Source organism: Nomascus leucogenys, chromosome 11 (genome assembly GCF_006542625.1).
Source record: "Nomascus leucogenys isolate Asia chromosome 11, Asia_NLE_v1, whole genome shotgun sequence".
Classification (NCBI taxonomy): domain Eukaryota; kingdom Metazoa; phylum Chordata; class Mammalia; order Primates; family Hylobatidae; genus Nomascus; species Nomascus leucogenys.
The window spans coordinates 23839480-23866616 of NC_044391.1; the positions used below are offsets into that span (position 1 = coordinate 23839480).

The window sequence follows — 27137 nt, forward strand, 5'->3', positions numbered from 1 at the left end:
GAGAAAGGTTTATGTGAAAAACTAATATCAGAGGAGGACTAAAGGAAGAAGTGACACTTGTGCTAGGCTTCGAAGACCAGGCATAGGATTAATGGGAAAGAGAAAAGTCTTTAAATTAAGGTACACAGGGTGAGCAAGGGCCTTGAGGTGGGTGCAGCCTGAAGTTTGACAGATCTTATGATTGGGACACTGGTATATGCTGTAGAGTTAGGTTGCCAAGAGTGTTTGGGACACTTTATAAATGGTTTTGAAATTCAAGGAGAAAGTTCGGGTTTAGTTTGGTGTGTAGTAGGGAGCCTGATTCTTGACTGTTGTCACAGGATGAAATACATGTTTTAAGAAGATAGGTTAGATAGCAACATAGGGTTGACCTCCTGTACTGTTTCAGCTAATGTAAGCATTTAAAATGAGTAAAACTTTTTTTCTTGTGGTTGGTCACTGTAGCCAGAAATTTATGTTGTTCAGACGTTTCTCCACATCTACTTTAACCCTAGGCTTCTCTGACTTTTCCTTTATTCCTTCAACCTAACAAAAACAAGCAATCATTTTCCTCCTTTTTCATAAGCTCTATATTATGTGCATACCTCTGTTATTGAAGCTTTTTATAAAGCCATGATTATTCTTTTAAGAAATACTGTTGCAACAATTGTTATATGTCAGGCATTGTTATAGAGCTGGAAATCCATCAGAGCACAGAAGAGATATTTCCTGTCTTGGAACTTGTATTTTTTTGGAGGAGAGAGACAAACAAATGTGTAACATAGTGTCAGATACTCATGAGTACTAAGATGAAACTGAAGCAGTGATAGGATGGGCATCTTGAGCAGAGATGTGAATAATGTGAGTGAGGCATGTGCTGATATCTCAGATGGGCGCTGTTTGGGCAGAAGAAATAACTGGTATCCTTCTCTCTTAACATTTGGAGATCCTTTTACCCAACACATTTTTTAAAATACAGTCATATCACTTACCTTGGCACATAGCATTGCTTCAGTAAATGTTCAGAGTAGATGAATATACTCTAGTCCCTGAGTTTCTTGTTTCTTGGCATAATTGGCTTGTTTTTTTGGTTTTGATATTTGTTTAATCCTTGATCTTCAATTTCAGAGTCAAGGCTCCTTATTTGACCCACCCTTTTTGTTTCGCTTTTTTCTTTTCTTTTTTTAGTCTTTGTTTTGTAAAATCCATTGGTCTCAGCCCCACTTGCAGTTTTCTGTGTTTCGATTTTGATTCTTCTTATTTGATACTTAAGTATAACCTTGAGCATCAAATCTTATTCTCCAGATCTTAGTCCACAGCTAAAGTTTTTCTTAGTTCTTACTGAAAGTCCCAAGATCGATGGGCCAAATTTTACCACTAGGGCCATTCCCCCTGGCATTTCTGTGTCATCCCAGCTAGCTACGATCATCAAACTCCAGTTCTAGATTTGACCCTTAAGATGTGGATTTCTGCTTCAGATTTTGCCACCTAGTTTATAAGAATTATTTAGATTTAGCTTAATTATACAATATTTTAAAAGCAGAAGTGTTTGATGCTTAGGAGTTTTGTTATACTATTGGAGTATAATCTTCCAAGTTTTTACTCATAGAAGGAGTACTGATAAACATTGGTTTGTTATTTTAGAAAATATATTTGTTATTTACTAGAACTTGCTTGATCTCAGGATTTTTTAAGCTGGTATATATTAATTTTCTTCACTTCATTAATTTGCATTTACATTGGCAGAGTACATTAATTGATTTCTTGCTACTCAATACATTCTTTGGCTACTAAAATAATTTATAGCTTAATCAATCTGAAACCAACTAGATGGAAGTAATATTTTTCCTTGTATTTCTCTTGCATGTCAGTTAAAATCTTAATAAATACTTTTTTGGTAATTTTATTTTCTCCATATAGATTTTCTAAGTTTTACTTCTCTTTAAGCTGTAAAAGGCAAAATAGAATCATTGTGGTCTTAAAAGTGCCACCTGAAATAATTTATCATGTAAATTCAATGTAAACTAAGAAAATTTGTTTGTCACATCAAATAAAAGTTTAAGAAAAGTTGTCTAATAGGAAAAGTAAGAAAGGAAGCTGGTATAGGTGATGGTGACAGCAGAAAGGTGAATTTTTAGTTATCCATTTGGTTATGCTAACTAAATTGTTTGCTTTAAGACCTTTAGCCAACTTATTTATTTATTTATTTGCTTATGAGACAGTCTCACTCTGTCACCCAGGCTGGAGTGCAGTGGTAAGATCTTGTCTCACTGCAACCTCAACCTCCCAGGTTCAAGCAATTCTCCTGCCTCATCCTCCCGAGTAGCTGGAATTACAGGCTGTCACCACCACGCCTGGCTAGTTTTTGTATTTTTAGTAGAGACGGGTTCGCCATGTTGGCCAGGCTGGTCTTGAACTCCTGACCTCAGGTGATCCTCCTGCCTCAGCCCCCCAAAGTGCTGGGATTACAGGCATGAGCCACTGTACCCGGTCCTTTAGCCAACTTTAAATCTTTGATAATAAAAATTTGTCCAGAAACATTCATAAATATGAATTCTCTTTGTAGTAGTACATTGGTGGTAGAAAGGGCTAAAAAATGTGACTCTCACTGTGAAAATAAAGGTGGTTAAGGTTTCATTTTTCAGTCTTTAAAGGGTTATATCCTTTACTTATTGTACTCCTGTAAAGTGAAACAGCCAGTTTAGGAGCTTTTTATTTAAATGTGCAGTAAGCACATACCATTTATTTATGTCAGCTTGACATTTTCGTGACTCTCTTGCTCTCTTCAAGCATATTTTCCTAAATATAAACACAGAACTTTAGTCTTTAAGCAAATAATTATCATAAATTTTATGCCTCAAATGCCAGGCATACAACTGGGAACAAAGGAAGGTATTTTAATGAAAGCCTTTTGAAGTGGGGGCAACAATTCCAGTGATCTTCTAAAGAATGCTTTTGTGAAAGAGCTCCCTGAGTAGAAGGGAACTCAGTGCATTTGTATTGGAGGCACTAAGGAGGTAGTTAGGTAAATGCTTTTGGCTCCTCTTGTCATATGAAAGATAACTATATTCTCTCAGACTATAGATATACCCTCTCTTTGCCTTCCATTATTTTCTAGAGCCACCTCCCTGTTCTATCCCTAATTAACTAGTTAGTACCTAAATTCAAAGAAACTTTTAGTTTTATAAATATATTGTGTATATGATATCTAATCCGAAAGAATGAAATTTAAAAGTAACTGCTATTATAAGTGTGTGGTATTCATGGGGATCCTTGAGCTATTTTGAGTTTGAGATTGTACAATATTGTCAGAAAATTCATATCAGATTTAGCTTAATTATACAATATTTTAAAAGCAGAAGTGTTTGATGCTTAGGAGTTTTGTTATACTATTGGAGTATAATCTTCCAAGTTTTTACTCATAGAAGGAAACTTATCTGTGCTCATTTAACCTGTACAGCTAGTAACTGTCAGCTTCTGCTTGAACATCTCCAGTGATGTTTTTCTGGGAACTCATAACCACCCAAAGCAGCCCTGCTTGCCTTAAGTCTGTCTGAGAGAATGTGCTTTGTTATGATGTAACCAAATATGCTTCTCTCTTGAACTATTTTCTGTTATTTCTATTTCTACTTCTTTTGGACCACGTTGAGTAGCCACCCATTTTGCCCAAGTGAGTCATTTCTTCTCCCAGTTCCTTTATTCGTTTTTCATGTTTCAGAGTTTTAGGTCTCCTCACCATTCTTTGACTTGTTCTGAAATAGGTATTTACAACTCTGAACTGAGAAGAAAATTGAGAGCACTCTAAGAGGTATTGGAAGCAGTCAGAAAATGAGCTATGTGACGAGGGTGCAGGATGAGATACAAGATAGTTGGATAGCTATCTTTATTACTAATTCATTCAGCAATACATATTGCATGCCTAGGTACTTTGTGGTAGACTGATGGTCCCCAGAGTGGAGGAGGCAGTTAAGGAATAAATGAAGATCTAATTTAACATCAGATTGTGTTGAGAGCAATGAAGAACTTAGGTGAGAAGGACATAGAGAGAAAGGGTGTAATTTTATTTGGCAGTTAGAGAAGATCCCTCTGGAAAGGAACATTGAAGATCCCTAAAGGAAATAGGAGAGTGAGCCACCCTTACTCAACAAATGTTTGTTTAGCATCTGTTTGTTGAACACTATATATGGTGCCAAGCACTGTTCTAGGAATTAAGGATACAATTGTAGGGGAAGGTGGGGAAGCCAGACAAAACTCCCTACCCATGTAGAGTTTATTTTCTAGTAGGAGGAAGATATTTTGGGGAACAGTGTTTTAGGCTAGAGTCAGTTGTAAACAGGTAATAGCATGGTAACATGTTTAGACTTTTTCCTGGAAGGACTGGATTGAGGCTTTAAAACCAGGGAGTGTTATGATCACATCTCTATTTGAGAAAGTTCACATCAGTATTGTAGAAAAATCAGTTAACTGTGGAAACTGGCATAGAAATAGGAGAAGCTAGAGACAGAGCTCTCTATTCGTGGGCTTTTAGAATAGTCCAGTCAAGACTGCTAAGGAGCCTGTGACCTGTTTAAATAGTAACATTGGGAAGGAACAAACAAGAGAGGTGTCTGTTTAGGCATGTTGTAGTGATTGATTGGATGTGGAAGGTGAGGAAGAAGGGGAGTCATGAATGACTGTAAGGTTCCTTACTTGTTTCTTATCAATAACTACCAGGATTAAATAGCATAGACAACCAATTGGTGCCAAACAGTATTTAATTTTGTGAATTTTTATTCTCCTTTTTTTTTTCTGCTGGAGTAGGGTTATTTCCTTTTTAGAGGGAAATGAATGATGGAGATATGACATTAATTAACTTGCATGGATCCATGATCCTGCTTCTCCCTAGAGGAAGCACAGTTATTCCCAAACTAACTTTTAAATGCTAATTGAGTAATTAGAGATTGAAAAGAGACACTGTCTTTAGGAGAAGATAGGAAATAAAAAAAAAAAAACAGAACTAAAGAATTAGACCACTTTCTAACTTGAAAAGTTTTATAATTTTTATTTGCATTTTGCTAAATTTATAGGAGTAAATTATACGTATGCATTTGATGTCTCATTTATTCATATGGAAAATAATTGGAGATTTGTTACTATAAAGTTGCTTTAAAAAGTAATCTAGCTTTATATTTTGTGCACTATTAGATGTGTTTACATCCAATTTTTGTGCTAAATTTTCTTTGAGGGCTTTTTAAAGCTATTTTATTTGCATTTAAACATTTAGTTTTGCTATCTGCCTACTTATATATTCTCACCTTTAAACTCCATAATAGAGATAACCATGGAGTGTTTTCCATACTGAAAGTAGTACATAAACTGCAGGGGTTGTATTATATAATGTTTAGCATCTCTTCTAACTCTGTCAATGATTCAATCAACATTTTAAAACTTTGAGTGGGGGCAGGGGTTAACTTTTATTCAGGTTAACTTTAAAAAACATAATAGCATTTTTGTACTATGAGCTATTGCTTAACTTAACATAGCTTTTATTCTATTTTTTTTTTGTAAATTTCTCTTATGGAATTTTTTAAAAAATGTAATGAATGGAATTGATTGCCATGTCAGTACTGCACAACTCTATACTTAAACTAAAAGTATAATGACCATTTGTAATTCAAGCTTATTGTTATTAGAAATATATTTGGTTATAGAAGTTCTTAATGGCCTTCACAGTGAAGTGACTCTGGATTATACTGTCATCAGTGATGTTAAGATTCCTGCAGTGTCACTACCTTGACCTCTCTCCTTTGTGCCCCAGAAAACAATAATTAAAAGTCTCTTTCTCTGAGGTGTAACGCAGCAACTATTCAAATAACTGTTATGCCGATGCCAGTATTCTAAACAGCCTTCTTTCATGTTTGCTGTACAAAGGGAAACTTATTCACCAAAATAAGTTTATATTAAGTTAAATATTGAAATATTTGGAGTGATTGGTAACTGTTGAGCTGGCAGTCTTCTGGTACTCTGTCAGCGACTCCAAGTAGCCAGCCTTTTGCATCTTTACCCATGATCTGAAGATATTCCCACCCTCCTGGCAAAAAAAGGTGGCCAGTGTGCCTGTGAGTTGAAATGTGTTTTTGTTTTTTTAACTGTTTGCTAAGAGCTTAGTAAAAACTGAGTCCCTTGCTATGTATTGAGGAGAAGTTGAGTAAGTGTGTCTTTGAAACTCTTCCTTTGCCAACCTGTTTGTTTATAATATAGGATATGTTTATATGAAGTCCAAGAATGTACATAACTCATATGTAAGGCATTCCTTGCCTGGCATCAGAATACCTAGAAAGGTAAATTAGTAATGAGAAGAGTTCTAGTGAGTATATCATCAGATGAAAGTAAAACTGAGAAATTTGAAGTATGATGAGTTTTCCCGAACACAAATTAGACTGCATCACTCCTGTTGACTACATGGCTGTGTAACTGAATCAGTGGTTCTCTCCTGGACGGTGCTGAAGAGCCTGGCACACCCTGCTTCCTGGGTATCCCTTTCCTTTGTTCACATTGACCATCTTCCTTCTTATCAGTAGTCTGTCCCCAGACATATACAATACAGTTGGCTCTGTTTATAACTTCGTTCTAGTCCTGCCTTCTTGAGATTATATACCAAGGTAACCTTCATTAAAATTTGGGTCTGAGATGGTTAATCAAACCATAATTTTGGATTTTATCAGTGTGGCTCTCAAGGGGTAATCATATTTCTCTCATTTACAAGTTCTTGAGGGCCATCTCACTGTTGTCACTATGAAACATCTGTCAATTCATAAAGAGTCCTTGTGTTGACAGACTTTAGGTCATGCACAGATGGTAGCATGTAGAGTTGGATGATATTATGTAGGCTCATTCTCACTTAGGATTAAAAAGAAGGTTCCAATAGTTACAAACATGAAAGCAGGATAAAAAGAACTGAACCTAAATGTAATTAACATATGCCCCAAGAGTATTTTAATTTTAATTCTAGTTTTGTCAAAATCAACGTGGTTTGTTACTGTTAGATTTGTTATTCCAGGTTGTATATGTATTGTATTTTCAGGAAGTTTCAGCTGATCCTACTGCCACACTCACAGCTGCAGAAGAGAGAAAGGAGAAGGTGCCAAGTCCACACCTCAGTCACCTAGTGGTTTTGACATCTGGGGATACGTTGTATGGGTTGGCAGAAAGAGTGGTAGCCACGGAATCCTTGTAAGTTGTTCAAAACAGTTGTGTTGCCATTAAATATTTAAGAAAGTTTATAAAAGAAGCATTGTTTAATTAGACTTCTAGTTAGCTGCATACATCTACCACTTCTAAATATCACTTATATGTTTCTGAGAAGTATATTCTAACACAGATTACCAATTGATTTTTTAAACTGCATGGTTGGTTTTTCAGTTACAGAAATGGAAAGAAGGAAATCTTTTAATTTTCAGTGTTTAACAACATGGTCCATGCTTTAAGTACAACTTTAAAAAGCATTATACTATGCTTCATATTTTCCTATTGATGACTTATGATCCTAGGAGAAGCTGTAGTTGCATTATCAATTTAGTGTTAAGTATAGTTGACCCTTGACATCAATAAGAATGCTTCCTGACCTTTATAAATCCCCGAAGTTAGTAATACAATTAATGCATATAACTTCTTTGGCATTTCTAGTCCAATATAACGTAAGAGTTTTTGCATTACTAAGAAAAAGCAGAAAAAGACAGTGCCTGCATGCAGTGCATCTGCAGGCAGTAGTCCAGGCTCCTTCACCAGCCCACTGACTCCCATTCCTGTACCCAGCCTCTGGCACCTGTCATTCATCTGTGATACTCAGCCAAGTTACAGTCTGCTGCCTATTAGGAATGTTGGGGTTACTTCTGAAAAGTGTCAGATACTGAATCTGAGATTTCAAGAGTCTGTTGTATATAACTGAATGAGATCTTTGAAAGAAATCCTTTTAAAAAATGCCCTTGTGTTCTTTTTTCAACCTGCTACTCTGGGCTCACATCTTATATTTGAAGCACATGACTCTACACCTCATCATAAGCTGCTTGGCTCCTTTGAAGTTTTTCTTCTTTCACCTCAACTTCCATTCAGTCATAAACTCAGCATTATTTATTATGTAGATTATAAATGAACATGTCAAGTGGTAGTACAGGTTCGTCCACTAAAGTGGAAAGTAATTTTTATTGTTAAAGTTTTGCTCAGAAATGTTAAAAAATACTTACATGAAAGCATGACAGGCTCTAAATCCTACACAATTTGTTTACACAGTGGGTTATTTATTCCCTTTAGGGTATTCTTGGCTGAACAGTTTGAGTTCCTTCAGCCACATCTGGATGCTGTGATGCCTGCAGTCAAAAAGCCCTTTCTTCAGCAGTTCTATTCTCAGGTCAGACATGGTCTTGTATGTCATTTCAACTGTGAGGAGGATAGGACTGTCACAGATTATTTAGATTTTTTGTTTGTTTTTTAAACTGGAAGTCAGTCTTGAAACCCCAGGAGAGCTAGATAAAATATTCATTTATTCACTCATGAATTCCTACATTAAATACATACTATTGAGCACCTCATGTAACTTTTAGACTAGTGAGAGAGAAACCATCGGTTAAAACTGTTAAAATAAAGCATGATAAGCACTGTGGTAAGGGGAAAGTGCCATGAGGGTATTTAACCCAGACTGGAGAAGGGGAGAGGCTCTGGGTGGGAGAAGGTCATCTAGAAAGGCTATCTAGAGGAAGTAATGTTTAAACTGGACCAGCAGCGTAGAGAGGGTGAATGAGGGATGGATTCTAGACAAAGGGAATGGCATGTGTGAAGACCTGCAGGTGAGAAAGAGCATGGTGCATGCAAACAGCTGAGGAAAGCTCATTAGAGTAGGGAGGAGGTCTGGGGATGAGAAAGATGGCTGGGGCAATCAGCAGGAGCCACGGGCATGTAAAGCACCCTGCTTCAGGAGTTGGACTTTATTTGGAGGGCATGGAAGCTCCTGGAGGGTTTGAAACAGGTGAGTGGCATGGTTGGGTTTGTGTTTTAGAGTTTTCTGGGGGCATCATGAAGAAAGGACTGTAGACGGCAGTCCTAGAGACAGGGAAGCTGATTTGAAGGCTGCTGCAGTATTGCAGGGGAGAGATGTGGAATCCTGACATCATGTAGTGGGAGTGGAAATGGAGAGAAATGGAAGAATTTGAGAAGTAATTGCTAGGCTCCATGAAGAGCTCTAGTTCTTTTACAGTTGCAGTGTCAATGGCTTCAAGTTTATTGAATGTCTCAAAATTACGTTTTGAGTAAGGCCTTTGCCTTCAAATATTCAAATTATTTTCATAATTTAAATCTCCAAATATATAGTGTTTTATTTTCAGATATGATATATACTGGAAACAGGGGCAAGTATTCTTTATCAATATGATACCTTTAGAAAATAATTGTTTTCATTTCTGTGAAATTTATTTCAGACAGTCTCCACCGCCAGTGAACTACGCAAACCAATTTACTGGATTGTAGCTGGTAAAGCCCTTGATTATGAACAGATGCTGCTCCTCATGGCTAATGTGAAATGGGATGTAAAAGAAATTATGTCACAGCACAACATATATGTAGATGCACTATTAAAGGCAAGTGTTCTGGGAAGCACCTTTGCTAAAGATCAGTCTACTAAGAGAAGTGTTCCTTTATTGCAGTGGCTCTAAAATAGTAAGATTATAGTTATTACCACATTTCTAGCATTGTGGTATTAAAGCCCCTGAATTGAAATAGGCTTACTTTCTGAATATGTCTTCTATTAGCTCTAAGAATACGTCGTAGATTTTTTAGTTTTGTTCACTAATTTCCCATTTTGGGTTGTTGTATGTCGTGGCTGAATTTCATATTATGTAATCTCAGTAGCCATCAATATAATGACAAGAAGATATTTCTGTTTAATTAGAAATTATTTCTGTAGTTTAGCATAATATTCATTAGCAAGAGACCATGCCTCTGATTATTCGGAGTAAAAATCACACTACTTTTGCAGTGTGTCATACAAACACCTCTTTGGAGCCAATGACCTGTGTTTATAAGTTTCCTGGAAAGAATTGTGTTTTTTTTTATTTATGCATGAATAGATATCTGTAGATCACTTGACATGTGTCACACACTGATAGAAGTGCTGGCAGTATAGCTGTGAATTCAGGAACTTATGTGCCCTCAAGGAATTTACATGCCAGGGCAGAGATAGAGGTAAACAGATAAATTGAGATATAATGTCAGATGATGAACAATGCTGTGAAAAAAAAAACCAAAATCATCTGAAGAGAGATAGAGAATGACAGGATGTGGGTGGAAGAGGAAGACCATGTATTTTTCATGCTCAGAGAAGGACCCTGATAAGGTGAGACTGGAGATGAGGCCTGAGGGAAGTAAGGAAATAAGGTGTGGAAAGAGCATCAGAGAAAATGAAGGTAACTTTCAGGAAAAATTTTTCATTTTTGTAAATGAAAAGAAAATTGTCCCTTCTTAACTTCCTTACTTTAATCTCATTTACACAATCATTCTTACCTGCTTAGACCAAGTCAACAAATAAGAGCCTAGGACAGCTGAGAACCAATGAACAGAGCCATAGATTTAAAATGGAGATGGTAATGGAGTTCCTTCAGTCACCCAACTCCCAGCAATTTATGGTCCCCTTTGGAGGCCTAGGTTGAAGACTGTGAGGCTGTCTCCAGACTCCGGGACTAATTGTGCCAACATCAGTAAGCAATTGCTAGGAGTTTCCATAGAGATCTTAGTGGGGAATGATACCAAGGATGCTCTATATTTGCCACTCTGGAATTCAGAGACCATTGACCTTGACAGATAATCAAAGAAATAACTTGGTTTCTAGAGCACCCAGGAGATTTCAATTGCAAATTTTCATTTGGAATATAAAAGATGAATGTAATTTACAAATAATGATACCCCTTCTTTTTTTTTTTAACAATTCTATTTTTGAAAAAATGGTTCTATTTTTAATGATATGCTGTCTTAGTCCTTTAGGATACTACAACAAAGTTCCACAGACTAGGTGGCTTATAAGCAGAGCAGTTATTTCTCACAGTTCTGGAGGCTGAGAAGTTCAAGATCAAGATCAAGGCTCAGGCAGATTTGGTATCTGATAAAGGTTTGATTTCTCATACATGTCACCTTGCTGTACCCTAACATGGTAAAAAAAGGCAAGGCAGCTCTCTGGGGCTCTTTTATAAGGGTGTTAATTCCCTTGGTGAGAACTTGGCCCTCATGACCTAATCACTTTTAAAAAGCCCCACCTCCCAACACCATCACCCTGGGATTAGGATTTCAACATATGAATTTAGGGAGGATACAACATTCAGACCATAGAACATACTAACCATGATCCTTACAGGAGTGCAAGAAAAAAAGACTTCTGTGCTCAACAAATACACATACTATGAGGAGGCTGCTTGTTTCAGTTATTTGTTATTCCAGTTATAAGAAAGAACTTGTGTTACTCAGATTATTAACCTGAGCCCAATTTTTAGCAGCTTAAGGCCTTATTTAAGCATAAAGGTTAATTATCTGTGATAACTTTTGTTCTATTACTTTTCTAAGTCTAAGCATCTAAATCTAAACAGTCTGCTTATGTTGCCCCAAAGGAATCATAAGAAAAATGAAATGTTTTTATGATTCATTTTATAACAAGCATTTCTGAGCATTTAATTTAGCAATAAGTAGAATGTTATTTTGTACAGAAAGCATTTTATACATATAGCTTTATCTTTTAAATAAAATATGAAAAATATTGAATTATGACTCTTGAAATCCAAAGCAGTTTAAGGAATGCATAAATACAGTAACAAATACTACTACTCTCCTAGATCCATGAAATGAAACAACAGATAAAGAGCAATTATTTATATAGTTTTGATTTTCAAAGGTAAATTTTGTGAATTGACAATCCACTTCTTTTTAATAATTAAAAGCAATGAATTGTTAAAAATAAATTAGCAAGAAAAATTGTGATTTAGGAAGTAGCAAAAGAGCAGAGGATAACACAGTTATCATTATGTGATAGCCTGAGTGGTGATCACATTTTTTTTCTCCTGTGTGTTATTAGAAAAGTTGAACCATGTCAGTCTTGTTAAACATTGTGTAGCTTCTCTATTCAGGTAACTAAAGAAAAATGTCATTTTAAGGCTTCTTATATTTGAAATATATTGCCAGGGAACAGTCAACAGCATTTACTTCTGTAAATGAGTATATTTAAATAGTAATAGTCCAAAGAGACCAAAAACATATCCATTGAAGGCTAAACCTTCTGCTGTTTCCGTCTAATTATTGGAGTTGTCTAAATCAGGTATATGTATTTATATTTTTAGTATGATCTTGTCATAAAAGACAATAAAAATATTCAGTTTTTCTGTAGGTAACAGAAACTATGTTTTTTTGTTTCCATTGTACTAAAAATTTGCAGCTAGAGTATGATTTTTTAATCATTTGGTATACATGTTGAGCATTACAAATTCGAAAATCCAATATTTGAAATAATCCAGAATCTAAAACTTCTTGAGTGCCAGCATGACACTCAAAGGAACTGGTCATTGGAGCATTTCAGAATTCTGGTTTGAGATTTTCAGATTTGGGATTCTCAACCAGTAGGTATAATGCAAATCTTCCAAAACTGGAAAAAATCCAGAGTCCAAAAATGCTCCTGGCCGCAAGCATTTTAGATAAGGCATCCTCAACCCATATAATTATTTACTTTTAAAAAGTGTTTAGGAAAAATAATTTATTAGATTGCACTCTGAAGAGTATAGATACAAATGACAAATAGTTCTGAACTGAACGCATATCAAACCATGTTTTTAAACCTGGGTTTCTTGAAGATATTTTTAAAGCCAAATTAGGTCATTCCGCTCTATTAATCTGTACTGACAACCATAGAAGATTTTGAGACATTTGGACATTGTTAACATTGTTTAATCAGTTAATGACACTTACTCCTTTTGCGATAAAATGTAGTGTACTCTGTATTATAACATAATCTATTCAAACTAGTGCATGTATGTTTTTAAGGCCTTCATACTAAGTCCAAATTATCTTTGGCATTATCTTTTTTTATTTTACTTGGTTTGATTCTGAGTCTTTCTAAATCTTTTTAAAACCATTTTTATGGGAAAGCATTGTGGCATTTTAATGATATTCACAAACGGCTACTATTTGTCTTCTTAGGAATTTGAGCAGTTTAACAGGAGGCTAAATGAAGTTTCTAAGAAAGTTCGCATACCCTTGCCTGTGTCTAATATACTTTGGGAACACTGTATACGATTGGCTAATCGAACTATCGTAGAAGGGTAAGTTTTTCATGAAAGCATTATTTGCTTCTTTAATGACAAATTGTAATATATGAATAACATACGGTATTAATGGTTGGAGAGAATAAGTAGAAATAATAATAACTAGCAGACAAGTTTGGGATATAATTAGAGAAGAAACCTTAGACCCCACTGTGTCTCTCTGTCTCTGCTTTCTTTTCTTGCTAGTGGCCTAGAACCAGCTAGTAGATGAGTGAGGAATGCAGAATCTAATGGTTATCTGAAAGTTAAACTAACGTTATTACTTAATAATAAAATTATGATGATGATGATTGTTATACCTAACATTTTTTGAGCATTAACTATATGTTATTTACTGAACCAAACATTTCACAGGATTATATCACCAAACCTGAAATAAACTCTCTTTGGTAGGTACTATGATTCTATTTTATCAATGAGAAAACCTAGTCTCAGAAAACCGAGGCTTAAAGAGGTTAGGTAACTTATCTAAGTTCACACAGTTTTTAAAGGCATATGTACCCTTGATTTCTTTTTTTCTTTTCTTTCTTCTTCTTCTTTTTTTATTTTTATTTGAGACAGTCTTGTTTTGTTGCCCAGGCTGGAGTGCAGTGGTGCAATCTGGGCTCACTGCAGCCTCCGCCTCCTGGGCTCAAGCAATTCTTGTGCCTCAGCCCCCTGAGCAGCTGAAACTACAGGTGTTTCATGCCTGCTAATTTTTTGTATTTTTAGTAAAGATGGGGCTTCACCATGTTGGCCAAGCTGTTTTTGATCTCCTGGCCTCAAGTTGATCTGCCCATCGCAGCCTCCCACAGTACTGGGATTACAGGCGTGAGCCACTGCACCTGGTTGTACTCCTGATTTCTGATGGTAAAATCAGCCCTCATAACCCTTATATCATCATTAATAATAATCACCATCATATCATTGTAAACTCTATAAATCTTTCATGTGTTGAAGTTATGGATCTATTAATAGTAATTTTCCCACTTACTCAGAGACCATGCTTACTCTGTCCATAACATCTAGGATACAAATAAGGATCAGTAACACATCTGAAATATCCCTGAGAAGCAAACAGCTATTTCAAAGACCCTGTACGGTGCTCTAGAATTGCACATCAGTTGAATTTTCACACTATCATTTGTCTGATTTTTCTTTTGTTCTCATTTGTTATACAAAAGAATGTATTAGAAAGTGGGAAGATGACAGTGACAAGCTGACAACAGTCGTGGCACTCTGTATTGAAACCAGCAGTGCTATAAATTATACAAAGGCTGTGTCAACAATCACGAATGAAGAGTATTTTAAATAAATTTAATTAAGTAGAAATGTGAATAATATATGTAATACTTCTGTATAAAATACTCTTTTTTTTAAAAAAAAAAGCTTGGTCATTTTAAATAAAATAAGCTTTTATTTTCTTGCAACTTTCCTTAAGGTAAGTACCTCATTCCCACAGTTGAATTTACCATGTTCTGTATGATTGATTGAAGAAATGAAACACTGACTTAATGAGTAATAAAGTGTTGTATTGTTAGGGTTAGTATATTTGTCTTTATTACTAGTCCACCTTAAAACACACTGTTTCAGTAGTGTAGAATGTCAGAATAAGTCTATAAACTTTTTATCGTGAAAAATATGTATATACTTTCTATGCTTACATGCTTACACATTTCTTTATGTTTTCAGAGTGTTCATGGGAGAATTATTTCATTTGTTTCTTTTGCATTGCATTGAATATTGAACAGTTTTATAAAACTAAGATTACTTTGAAGTATTCAAAGCTTAGTTTTATAAAGTAACTCTTGGCAGCCAGATTAACTGGAATACCAGTTTAACTTTCTTACAGACAATTATGTTGATTGAATACAGAGAACCGTGGTCTGTAGCACAACAAAGAGCCTTGAACTCATTGGATCTCTTTGCAAATGAGAAAACTGAGGCCCGCATGGGTACTTTCTGACTCAAGGCTTATGTTCTCTATTTCCTATAACCCTCTCATTTCTGGGGAATCTGTCCAAATATAGGTTAGAGAAAACTTCAAATACCTGACAGTTTTTTGTTTCTAATTATCCTATAATGTATTTTTTTTTTATTGTTTTGCATCTCAGATATGCCAATGTCAAGAAGTGCAGTAATGAGGGTCGTGCCCTGATGCAATTGGATTTTCAACAGTTTTTAATGAAACTTGAAAAACTAACAGATATTAGACCCATTCCTGATAAAGAATTTGTGGAAACTTATATTAAAGCTTATTACCTAACTGAGAATGACATGGAACGCTGGATCAAAGAGCACAGGGTGAGAGCTGGAAAACAGTTAATTAAGTTTTTATTCCTTTTTCTTTGTGCTGTTCTTGTTGGGTGTGTTATTTAATTCAAAATCGTGAGAGTGAAATATAAAGAAACAGTTGTTTTTTTAATACAAACTACTTAGGTCAGTTCTTTGCCATATTCAGACTAAGGGCACTGTATCTAAGCAGTGCCCTTTGACTCATCAAATCTTTTTCAGCCCTTTGTGAACTGTTACTGTAATAATCTAGAAATACAGCCAAAGCCAAGACATTAGCTGTATTTTTCCTGCAACTGTATTATAGGAAAAGGCTGAAGTTGATAAATACTGAGACAGATTGAATATAGAAACAGTGAAACGATTCATAAGCCATAATCGATTATGTAACTTAAACCTTCTCATACAAACCTTCTCGTACTCCTCAACGATGAAATGATAACATCCTACACACTGACAAGTATTAGTGATGATTGAAGACATTAATATTTAAATGGCTAAACTTAACTTGCATCTTACATTAGATTTTACCTTTAATATAGATTTATTTTTCTTTTGTATGACTATATAGATAAGAAAAATACTATTGTTACGTAGGATGCCAAATTTTTGACACAGTTCAACTCAGTGTGCTTGGTATGGGAAGCTTTTCTGTATATGGCATGTGTTAAAATCATCACCAAATCCCCATTGCTTTAATAACTCTAGGATTTACATTTTCTTAACCTATGAATGTCATGGGTAAAAGCTAAGTCAAGTTTTATTTCATTTGGGTAAGAAAATAATTATTTGTATATACCTGCTCAGACTCATCCTTTCTGGCCTTAACACTGTAAAGAGATAAAATGCATTAGCCTAGAACATTCACATTGGCCTGAATCTTGTGTGAATGTCCCCACTCTTAGTCAGTTTCGGATCTTTAGAAGCAAAGTAGGAATATATATATATATATATATATATTTTTTTTTTTTTTTTTTTTTTTTTTTTTTTTTTTTTTTTTGAGACAGAGTCTCGCTCTGTCGCCCAGGCTGGAGTGTGGTGGCGCAATCTCGGCTCACTGCAAGCTCCGCCTCCTGGGTTCATGCCATTCTCCTGCCTCAGCCTCTCCGAGTAGCTGGGACTACAGGCACCTGCCACCACACCCGGCTAATTTTTTTAATGAGTTTGGCCAGTAAGCGAGATTGAGAAAAACTTCACCACGTTTAGCCCCACTGACATTTGATAACCAAAATGTTAAACCAAGATGCAGATGGACTGCTTAATGTTGCCAGAATCCATTTAGTAAAGTAAGCTGTAAACACTTCTGGGTTGGTACTGAGGAAAGGGTTTTGGGAAGGAGTACAAAGTAGCTGAGGAGGAAAGGCACAGCTCTAAATACACATTATTTGATGCAATAATGATGCCCATTTTTTGGACTTCCTCTTTTAATATAGTGGACTGATTTTTTTTTTAGCTTAGTACTTTGAAAGAGCTTTAACTGATTGATATTTGTAATTCAGTGACATTTTCCCCAGCGGCAGCAGGGACTCTTTTCTGTCTTTGAAGGAAACTTCCCACAATGATGAGTCCAACGATCACTGACGATGGATCCTCACTGAGCACTGAGTGGTTAAATGAGATTACTTACCAGATGGGGACAGGTGCTCAGAGATCAGATACACAAGCTGAGCAGTTTGCTAAGTTTTTTAAATCAATTCTTTCTCCTGTTTTGAAATTGTACTATATTTAGTGGTTACCTTCAATAAAGACACATTTTCTTTTCTTATTAGATAATAGTACACAGCTGTCTTTCCCTATCTGAACTCTTGCTATTCAACCTCCAGTACCAAGTCAATCTGCAGAAATTTCTGATGAATCCCTGTTTATTCTCATCCCAGCAATTCAGTATCTGAAATTCAGGAACCAGATGGATTTGGATTGCAAAAGATACTTGCAGTGTTAATTTTATTTGCAGCTCCCTGACTTTGTGATCCTTGTTACCTTATTCATTTGTTGTATCTTAGAAGAGTTGTTGTTCTGTTGTTAGAGATTTTTTTTTTTTAACTAAAGGGTTTACAAAATGTAGAGGGCCAGAAAAATACTTCATCAGTAGCATTTAAAAAATTTGAAATGTCATCTGAGTAGTGGAGGGAGCCAAGATGGCCGAATAGGAACAGCTCCAGTCTACAGCTCCCAGCGTGAGCGACGCAGAAGATGGGTGATGTCTGCATTTCCATCTGAGGTACCAGGTTCATCTCACTAGGGAGTGCCAGACAGCGGGCACAGGACAGCAGGTGCAGCGCACCGTGCGCGAGCCAAAGCAGGGCGAGGCATTGCCTCACTCGGGAAGCGCAAGGGGTCAGGGAGTTCCCTTTCCTAGTCAGAGAAAGGGGTGACAGACAGCACCTGGAAAATCAGGTCACTCCCACCCTAATACTGCTTTTCTGACCGGCTTAAAAAACGGCACACCAGGAGATTATACCCTGCACGTGGCTTGGAGGGTCCTACGCCCACGGAGTCTCACTGATTGCTAGCACAGCAGTCTGAGATCAAACTGCAAGGTGGTAGCGAGGCTGGGGGAGGGGTGCCCGCCATTGCCCAGGCTTGCTTAGGTAAACAAAGCAGCCAGGAAGCTCGAACTGGGTGGAGCCCACCACAGCTCAAAGAGGCCTGCCTGCCTGTGTAGGCTACACCAGTGGGGGCAGGGCACAGACAAACAAAAAGACAGCAGTAACCTCTGCAGACTTAAATGTCCCCTTCTGACAGCTTTGAAGAGAGTAGTGGTTCTCCCAGCACGTAGCTGGAGATCTGAGAACGGGCAGACTACCTCCTCAAGTGGGTCCCTGACCCCTGATACCCAAGCAGCCTAACTGGGAGGCACCCCCAAGTAGGGGCAGACTGACACTTCACATAGCCAGGTACTCCTCTGAGACAAAACTTCCAGAGGAATGATCAAGCAGCAGCATTCGCGGTTCACGAAAATCCGCTGTTCTGCAGCCTCCGCTGCTGAGACCCAGGCAAACAGGGTCTGGAGTGGACCTCTGGGAAACTCCAACAGACCTGCAGCTGAGGGTCCTGTCTGGTAGAAGGAAAACTAACAAACAGAAAGGACATCCACACCAAAAACCCATCTGTACATCACCATCATCAAAGACCAAAAGTAGATAAAACCACAAAGATGGGGAAAAAACAGAGCAGAAAAACTGGAAATTCTAAAAAGCAGAGCACCTGTCCTCCTCCAAAGGAACGCAGTTCCTCACCAGCAACAGAACAAAGCTGGATGGACAATGACTTTGACGAGTTCAGAGAAGAAGGCTTCAGACGATCAAACTACTCAGAGCTACAGGAGGAAATTCAAACCAAAGGCAAAGAAGTTAAAAACTTTGAAAAAAATTTAGACAAATTTATAACTAGAATAACCAACACAGAGAAGTGCTTAAAGGAGCTGATGGAGCTGAAAGCCGAGGCTCGAGAACTACGTGAAGAATGCAGAAGCCTCAGGAGCCGATGCAATCAACTGGAATAAAGGGTATCAGTGATGGAAGATGAAATGAAGCGAGAAGGGAAGTTTAGAGAAAAAAGAACAAAAAGAAATGAACAAAGCCTCCAAGAAATATGGGACTATGTGAAAAGACCAAATCTACATCTGATTGGTGTACCTGAAAGTGACGGGGAGAATGGAACCAAGTTGGAAAACACTCTGTAGGATATTATCCAGGAGAACTTCCCCAATCTAGCAAGGCAGGCCAACATTCAGATTCAGGAAATACAGAGAACGCCATAAAGATACTCCTCGAGAAGAGCAACTCCAAGACACGTAATTGTCAGATTCACCAAAGTTGAAATGAAAAAACGTTAAGAGCAGCCAGAGAGAAAGGTCGGGTTACCCACAAAGGGAAGCCCATCAGACTAACAGCTGATCTCTCAGCAGAAACTCTACAAGCCAGAAGAGAGTGGGGGCCGATATTCAACATTCTTAAAGAAAAGAATTTTCAACCCAGAATTTCATATCCAGCCAAACTAAGCTTCATAAGTGAAGGAGAAAAAACTTCTTTACAGACAAGCAAATGCTGAGATATTTTGTCACCACCAGGCCTGCCCTAAAAGAGCTCCTGAAGGAAGCACTAAACATGGAAAGGAACAACCGGTACCAGCCACTGCAAAATCATGCCAAATTGTAAAGACCATCGAGGCTAAGAAGAAACTGCATCAACTAACAAGCAAAATAACCAGCTAACATCATAATGACAGGATCAAATTCTCACATAGCAATATTAACTTTAAATGTAAATGGACTAAGTGCTCCAATTAAAAGACACAGACTGGCAAATTGGATAATGAGTCAAGACCCATCAGTGTGCTGTATTCAGGAAATGCATCTCATGTGCAGAGACACACATAGGCTCAAAATAAAAGGATGGAGGAAGATCTACCAAGCAAATGGAAAACAAAAGAAGGCAGGGGTTGCAATCCTAGTCTCTGATAAAACAGACTTTAAACCAACAAAGATCAAAGGAGACAAAGAAGGCCATTACATAATGGTAAAGGGATCAATGCAACAAGAAGAGCTAAGTGTCCTAAATATATATGCACCCAATACAGGAGCACCCAGATTCATAAGGCAAGTCCCGAGTGACCTACAAAGAGACTTAGACTGCCACACAATAATAATGGGAGGCTTTAACACCCCACTGTCAACATTAGACAGATCAACGAGACAGAAAGTTAACAAGGATACCCAGGAATTGAACTCAGCTCTGCACAAAGCAGACCTAATAGACATCTACAGAACTCTCCACCCCAAATCAACAGAATATACATTTTTTCAGCACCACACCACACCTATTCCAAAATTGACCACATAGTTGGAAGTACAGCTCTCCTCAGCAAATGTAAAAGAACAGAAATTATAACAAACTGTCTCTCAGACCACAGTGCAATCAAACTGGAACTCAGGATTAAGAAACTCACTCAAAACTGCTCAACTACATGGAAACTGAACAACCTGCTCCTGAATGACTACTGGGTACATAATGAAATGAAGGCGGAAATGAAGATGTTCTTTGAAACCAACGAGAACAAAGATACAACATACCAGAATCTCTGGGACACATTCAAAGCAGTGTGTAGAGGGAAATTTATAGCACTAAATGCCCACAAGAGAAAGCAGGAAAGATCCAAAATTGACACCCTAACATCACAATTAAAAGAACTAGAAAAGCAAGAGCAAACACATTCAAAAGCTAGCAGAAGGCTAGAAATAACTAAAATCAGAGCAGAACTGAAGGAAATAGAGACACAAAAAACCCTTCAAAAAATTAATGAATCCAGGAGCTTGTTTTTTGAAAAGATCAACAAAATTGATAGACCGCTAGCAGGACTAATAAAGAAGAAAAGAGAGAAGAATCAAATAGATGCAATCAAAAATGATAAAGGGGATATCACCACCGATCCCACAGAAATACAAACTACCATCAGAGAATACTACAAACACCTCTACGCAAATAAACTAGAAAATCTAGAAGAAATGGATTAATTCCTCGATACATACACCCTCCCAAGACTAAACCAGGAAGAAGTTGAATCTCTGAATAGACCAATAACAGGCTCTGAAATTGTGGCAATAATCAATAGCTTACCAACCAAAAAAAGTCCAGAACCTGATGGATTCACAGCCGAATTCTACCAGAGGTACAAGGAGGAACTGGTACCATTCCTTCTGAAACTATTCCAATCAATAGAAAAAGAGGGAATCCTCCCTAACTCATTTTGTGAGGCCAGCATCATCCTGATACCAAAGCTGGGCAGAGACACAACCAAAAAAGAGAATTTTAGACCAATATCCTTGATGAACATGGATGCAAAAATCCTCAATAAAATACTAGCAAACCGAATCCAGGAGCACATCAAAAAGCTTATCCACCATGATCAAGTGGGCTTCATCCCTGGGATGCAAGGCTGGTTCAACATATGCAAATCAATAAATGTAATCCAACATATAAACAGAACCAAAGACAAAAACCACATGATGATCTCAATAGATGCAGAAAAGGCCTTTGACAAAATTCAGCAACGCCTTCATGCTAAAAACTCTCAATAAATTAGGTATTGATGGGACATATCTCAAAATAATAAGAGCTGTCTATGACAAACCCACAGCCAATATCATACTGAATGGGCAAAAACTGGAAGCATTCCCTTTGAAAACTGGCACAAGACAGGGATGCCCTCTCTCACCACTCCTATTCAACATAGTGTTGGAGGTTCTGGCCAGGGCAATTAGGCAGGAGAAGGAAGTAAAGGGTATTCAATTAGGAAAAGAGGAAGTCAAATTGTCCCTGTTTGCAGATGACATGATTGTATATCTAGAAAACCCCATTGTCTCAGCCCAAAATCTCCTTAAGCTGATAAGCAACTTCAGCAAAGTCTCAGGATACAAAATCAATGTACAAAAATCACAAGCATTCTTATACACCAATAACAGACAAACAGAGCCAAATCATGAGTGAACTCCCATTCACAATTGCTTCAAAGAGAATAAAATACTTAGGAATCCAACTTACAAGGGACGTGAAAGACCTCTTCAAGGAGAACTACAAACCACTGCTCAATGAAATAAAAGAGGATACAAACAAATGGAAGAACATTCCATGCTCATGGGTTGGAAGAATCAATATCATGAAAATGGCCATACTGCCCAAGGTAATTTATAGATTCAATGCCATTCCCATCAAGCTACCAATGACTTTCTGCACAGAATTGGAAAAAACTAAAGTTCATATGGAACCAAAAAAGAGCCCACATTGCCAAGTCAGTCCTAAGCCAAAAGAACGAAGCTGGAGGCATCACACTACCTGACTTCAAACTATACTACAAGGCTACAGTAACCAAAATGGCATGGTACTGGTACCAAAACAGAAATATAGATCAATAGAACAGAACAGAGCCCTCAGAAATAAATAAATAAATAACAGAGCCCTCAGAAATAAATAGTTGCATATCTACAACTATCTGATCTTTGACAAACCTGACAAAAACAAGCAATGGGGAAAGGATTCCCTATTTAATAAATGATGCTCGAAAACTGGCTAGCCATATGTAGAAAGCTGAAACTGGATCCCTTCCTTATACCTTATACAAAAATTAATTCAAGATGGATTAAAGACTTACATGTTAGACCTAAAACCATAAAAACCCTGGAAGAAAACCTAGGCATTACCATTCAGGACATAGGCACGGGCAAGGACATCATGTCTACAACACCAAAAGCAATGGCAACAAAAGCCAAAATTGACAAATGGGATCTAATTAAACTAAAGAGCTTCTGCACAGCAAAAGAAACTACCATCAGAGTCAACAGGCAACCTACAAAATGGGAGAAAATTTTCGCAACCTACTCATCTGACAAAGGGCTAATATCCAGAATCTACAATGAACTCTAACAAATTTACAAGAAAAAAACAACCCCATCAAAAAGTGGGCGAAGGACATGAACAGACACTTCTCAAAAGAAGACATTTATGCAGCCAAAATACACGTGAAAAAATGCTCATCATCACTGGCCATCAGAGAACTGCAAATCAAAACCACAATGAGATACCATCTCACACCAGTTAGAATGGCCATCATTAAAAAGTCAGGAAACAACAGGTGCTGGAGAGGATATGGAGAAATAGGAACACTTTTACACTGTTGGTGGGACTGTAAACTAGTTCAACCATTGTGGAAGTCAGTGTGGCGATTCCTCAGGGATCTAGAACTAGAAATACCATTTGACCCAGCCATCCCATTACTGGGTATATACGCAAAGGACTGTAAATCATGCTGCTATAAAGACACATGCACATGTATGTTTACTGTGGCACTATTCACAATAGCAAATACTTGGAACCAACCTAAATGTCAACAACGATAGACTGGATTAATAAAATGTGGCACATATACACCATGGAATACTATGCAGCCATAAAAAATGATGAGTTCATGTCCTTTGTAGGGACATGGATGAAACTGGAAATCATCATTCTCAGTAAACTATCGCAAGGACAAAAAACCAAACACTACATATTCTCACTCACAGGTGGGAATTGAACAATGAGAACGCATGCACAGAGGAAGGGGAACATCACACTCTGGGGACTGTTGTGGGGTGGGGGGAGCGGGGAGGGATAGCATGAGGAGATATACCTAATGCTAAATGACGAGTTAATGGGTGCAGCAAAACAACATGGCACATGGATACATATGTAACAAACCTGCACATTGTGCACATGTACCCTAAAACTTAAAGTATAATAAAATAAAAAAAATTAAAATGTCAGTGTATTTGGATGACTCAATAACAAAGACTATCACAGAAACGTGTAAAGTGTGTGATCGTTAAAGAAGTAAGAAGCATACGCATGTTAGATTGCTTTGCTGTATTAAAACACATTCTAATGCTGTTTCAAATGCGTACTATAGTACTCTTATTCCCTCCTATTACAGCTCAGTAAACAGTTTGCCTTCCATGTCTCAACTGCAATTTCCACTGTTTTTCACTGGTTTATAATGCTCAGTAACTATCCACTGCACCTGAATATCCACCTGTTCTTTTGTTGCACTGATCAGATACATTCCTTTTAGGGTACTAAATTTGGATCTTTCTTCTTTGAGCAGGAATATTCAACGAAGCAGCTGACCAATCTGGTGAATGTTTGCCTGGGATCCCACATCAATAAGAAAGCAAGACAAAAACTTCTAGCAGCTATAGATGATATAGACAGACCTAAAAGATAATGAACACAGCTCTTTTTCCTCAATGGCATTGATCCTCACTCAACATATATGACCTGAAAGCCAGTTTTTTAATGCACTTCTGACAACTATCTGCTAAGAAAACTTTGTGCATGTTTTTTTTTGACTGGAAAGTGGAAAATATTGAAATGTGTGTGGTGTTCTCATGACTTTTATATGCTGTGGTCCCTTCAACTTTTGGTCTCATTTGTTGTAATCTGAAATGATATTGTTGCCTTGTTATAACAATGGTTATGTGACTACAGTTATGTATTTTACAGAAGAATGTACCATAAATATATAATTAGAAGAACAGTGGCTTAATATATGTATGAGAAGTTTATGGAGAATGAAGTTGGCATTTTTCTACCCTCTTAGCTTGGTTCTTAGTAAGCATAATGTGAGGGTGAATATGTAGTATCTCCTAATTATGAGCACTGCATGAGAATTAAAAAATAGTTGAAAAATCGGTATGTTCTCTGTTTTTAAAATGTCAAAGTTTATGTCAGGGTTAATTTAGTTATAACAGTGATCATAAATGATGAAATTTAATAAATATACTCTAGTATGATCAGCCTATGTAAGACTACATCTCGATTTTTTGTGTGGCATGCAGATGTCATGAACTATAGTGCAGCTTTTAGCGTGTTCTAATTTTAATTGTTTTGTATCCTGAAACCAATGGCGAAATGTAATTTCATTGAGTGTACCTTTTCAATGCCTGAGTAGCATACAGAATCATGATTATGAGACTTTCTTTTATCTTTCTTTATAAAAATATGTGGTTTTTTTGTTGAAAGTTTTGGTCTCTTTAAATTCAGATTTTGTCTTAGGACAATAAAACCCAGGTTGACTTACTCAGGAGACAGTTGTCTGCTAGTCACTCATAAATGTACGGTCATATGTTCACTCTTCTTAAATATTCACCTTTTGTAACACAAATGTAAAATAGTATCAGTCTAGCCAATGATGAACTCTGGAGTCCACTTAGTCTTCAGTAAGTATGTGCTGTTCCTCTAAACTTTGCCCTGAAGCCGGGGATCTTCTCCTAATGTATGTGACATGAAAATCCATTTTCCATGTACTCTTGCCAACTGTCTGATAAGGAATTTTGTGTGTGTTCTTTCTGACTGGAGAGTGGAGGACATCTAAGCTTGTGTGGCGTTGGTCCAATGATTGCCATGCATGACCTGTAACATCAACAGCTCACGGAATCCTAAGGAATCATGTGAGAAACAGGCCTTGGGTCTTGTGAGTCTTCTGGGATCTAAGGTGATAAAATGGATGGCACAGGATGGCATGTGATCAAGCATGGAGGTGATAAGGAAACAATTGCTACTCTGTGTCCATCAGTCCCTGCGATGTCTGTAAATGCACAGTGTAATGTGAAGCACTTTCAGAATATGTTTGTGTGTGTCTGTATGCTGAATGTTTTCTTTTCATCCTCTCACGTCACAGTTCATTTACTGTCAATTTAAAACTTTCCTCTTGTAAAAAGGTATGAGTTTGGTGGCATTATGATTTGGTTGTGGCTAGATTATACACTTGTGAAGTAGATTCTGCCTGTAGCCATTATTTATATGCAGCCACTTGAAGAAAACAAACATGAGATAAGCTTGGTCCTTGAGTTTAAATGGCGTATTTAGCTGGGCACATAAAGAGCTAATCAATCTTTTTTAATTTTCAGTTGATGAAGAGCTGCTTATTTTTCTCTTCTACATGGATTTTGTAGTTGGTTTCCTTTAATTTCTACTTTAGTTGGCCCTAGATAATATGAACAGGAATTACCTGCCTGGTAGAGCCCAGTGTTTTCCAAGGTTATAGGAATTGATAGAAAAGAATTACTTATCTTGTTAGAGACTCAACCATGCAATCTGACAGACCTTTTAACCTACCCTTACTTTGCTTTCTGCATCTTCATAATGAAATGGTGGATCTTTTTAATGCTTTTTGAAAAAGGTTTCTTTGGCTTTTGGTTTTGTTTTTTTGTTGTTGTTTTTTTTTTTTTTGCATTAAAAGGTAGCTTAGTAAGTGCTAGCTAGCATCAAAACAGTAACAGGAGATTTGAGTCATGAAATTACCTAATCACAAGAGATTTACCAGACATTTCTCAAATACTTTATACAGTAATATTGAATTATAACCATGTAACATTTTATGAAACTAATTTTAAGATAAATAGAATTGAAAAGCTGAGAATGTAAATGGAATTATACATGTTCCAAAAACTATCATTACCAAAAATTTATTATTTTTGAGTCTAAACTTTCCTTAACTTTGACATTTTCCGTGAAAGTTTCCTGTAGAATTTACCATGGGAGCATAGTAAATTAGCATTCCCTGAGAAAGAATGATTATTTCTACAAATACATTGTCTTGCATTTAAAAATGCTAGGGGGGGCACATAGCAATTCAAATGAACTAGTTTGCTTTGGTTTATAAAACCAACAGAGATCTTGTAAGTTCACTTTAACTAATAAACTCATTTACACAACTTATTAAATGAATTTCTCTTGAAACCAGGGCCATATGGTATTTTATCATATCTTTAAATAAAATTTCTTTTTGAAATTTCTATTTAGCCGAGTGCTAAAGTGAAACTTTGTTAGATTAAATAGCTTTTTCTTAACTCACCGAAAAGTAGTAAAAGGCTTGTAATTCAATTCACCTTGTAAGCATAGTTGTCTTTTGTAATAAAAAAAATAGATCTGAAGATGAATTGATGAATACAAGTTGTGCTCAAAGCACATAGAAGTACAGGGTGGAGGGGCTTTCCATATATATACATGTATATATATATATAATATA

At 36.8% G+C, this 27137-nt stretch overlaps 1 protein-coding gene across 2 annotated transcripts in view; it reads left to right on the forward strand.

Annotated features, from left to right (window-relative positions):
- VPS50 (VPS50 subunit of EARP/GARPII complex) overlaps positions 1–25195 on the forward strand; it is a 131250-nt gene extending 106055 nt beyond the window's left edge. For both annotated transcript variants that reach the window (XM_030822092.1, XM_030822093.1), the window contains 6 exons: positions 7043–7191; positions 8269–8365; positions 9429–9587; positions 13180–13301; positions 15398–15587; positions 24213–25195. In XM_030822092.1, coding sequence (XP_030677952.1) covers positions 7043–7191; positions 8269–8365; positions 9429–9587; positions 13180–13301; positions 15398–15587; positions 24213–24332 — 837 coding nt within the window. In that variant the 3' untranslated portion in view covers positions 24333–25195. The remainder of the gene's footprint in view (positions 1–7042; positions 7192–8268; positions 8366–9428; positions 9588–13179; positions 13302–15397; positions 15588–24212) is intronic.
- The last annotated feature ends 1942 nt before the right edge of the window (positions 25196–27137 follow it).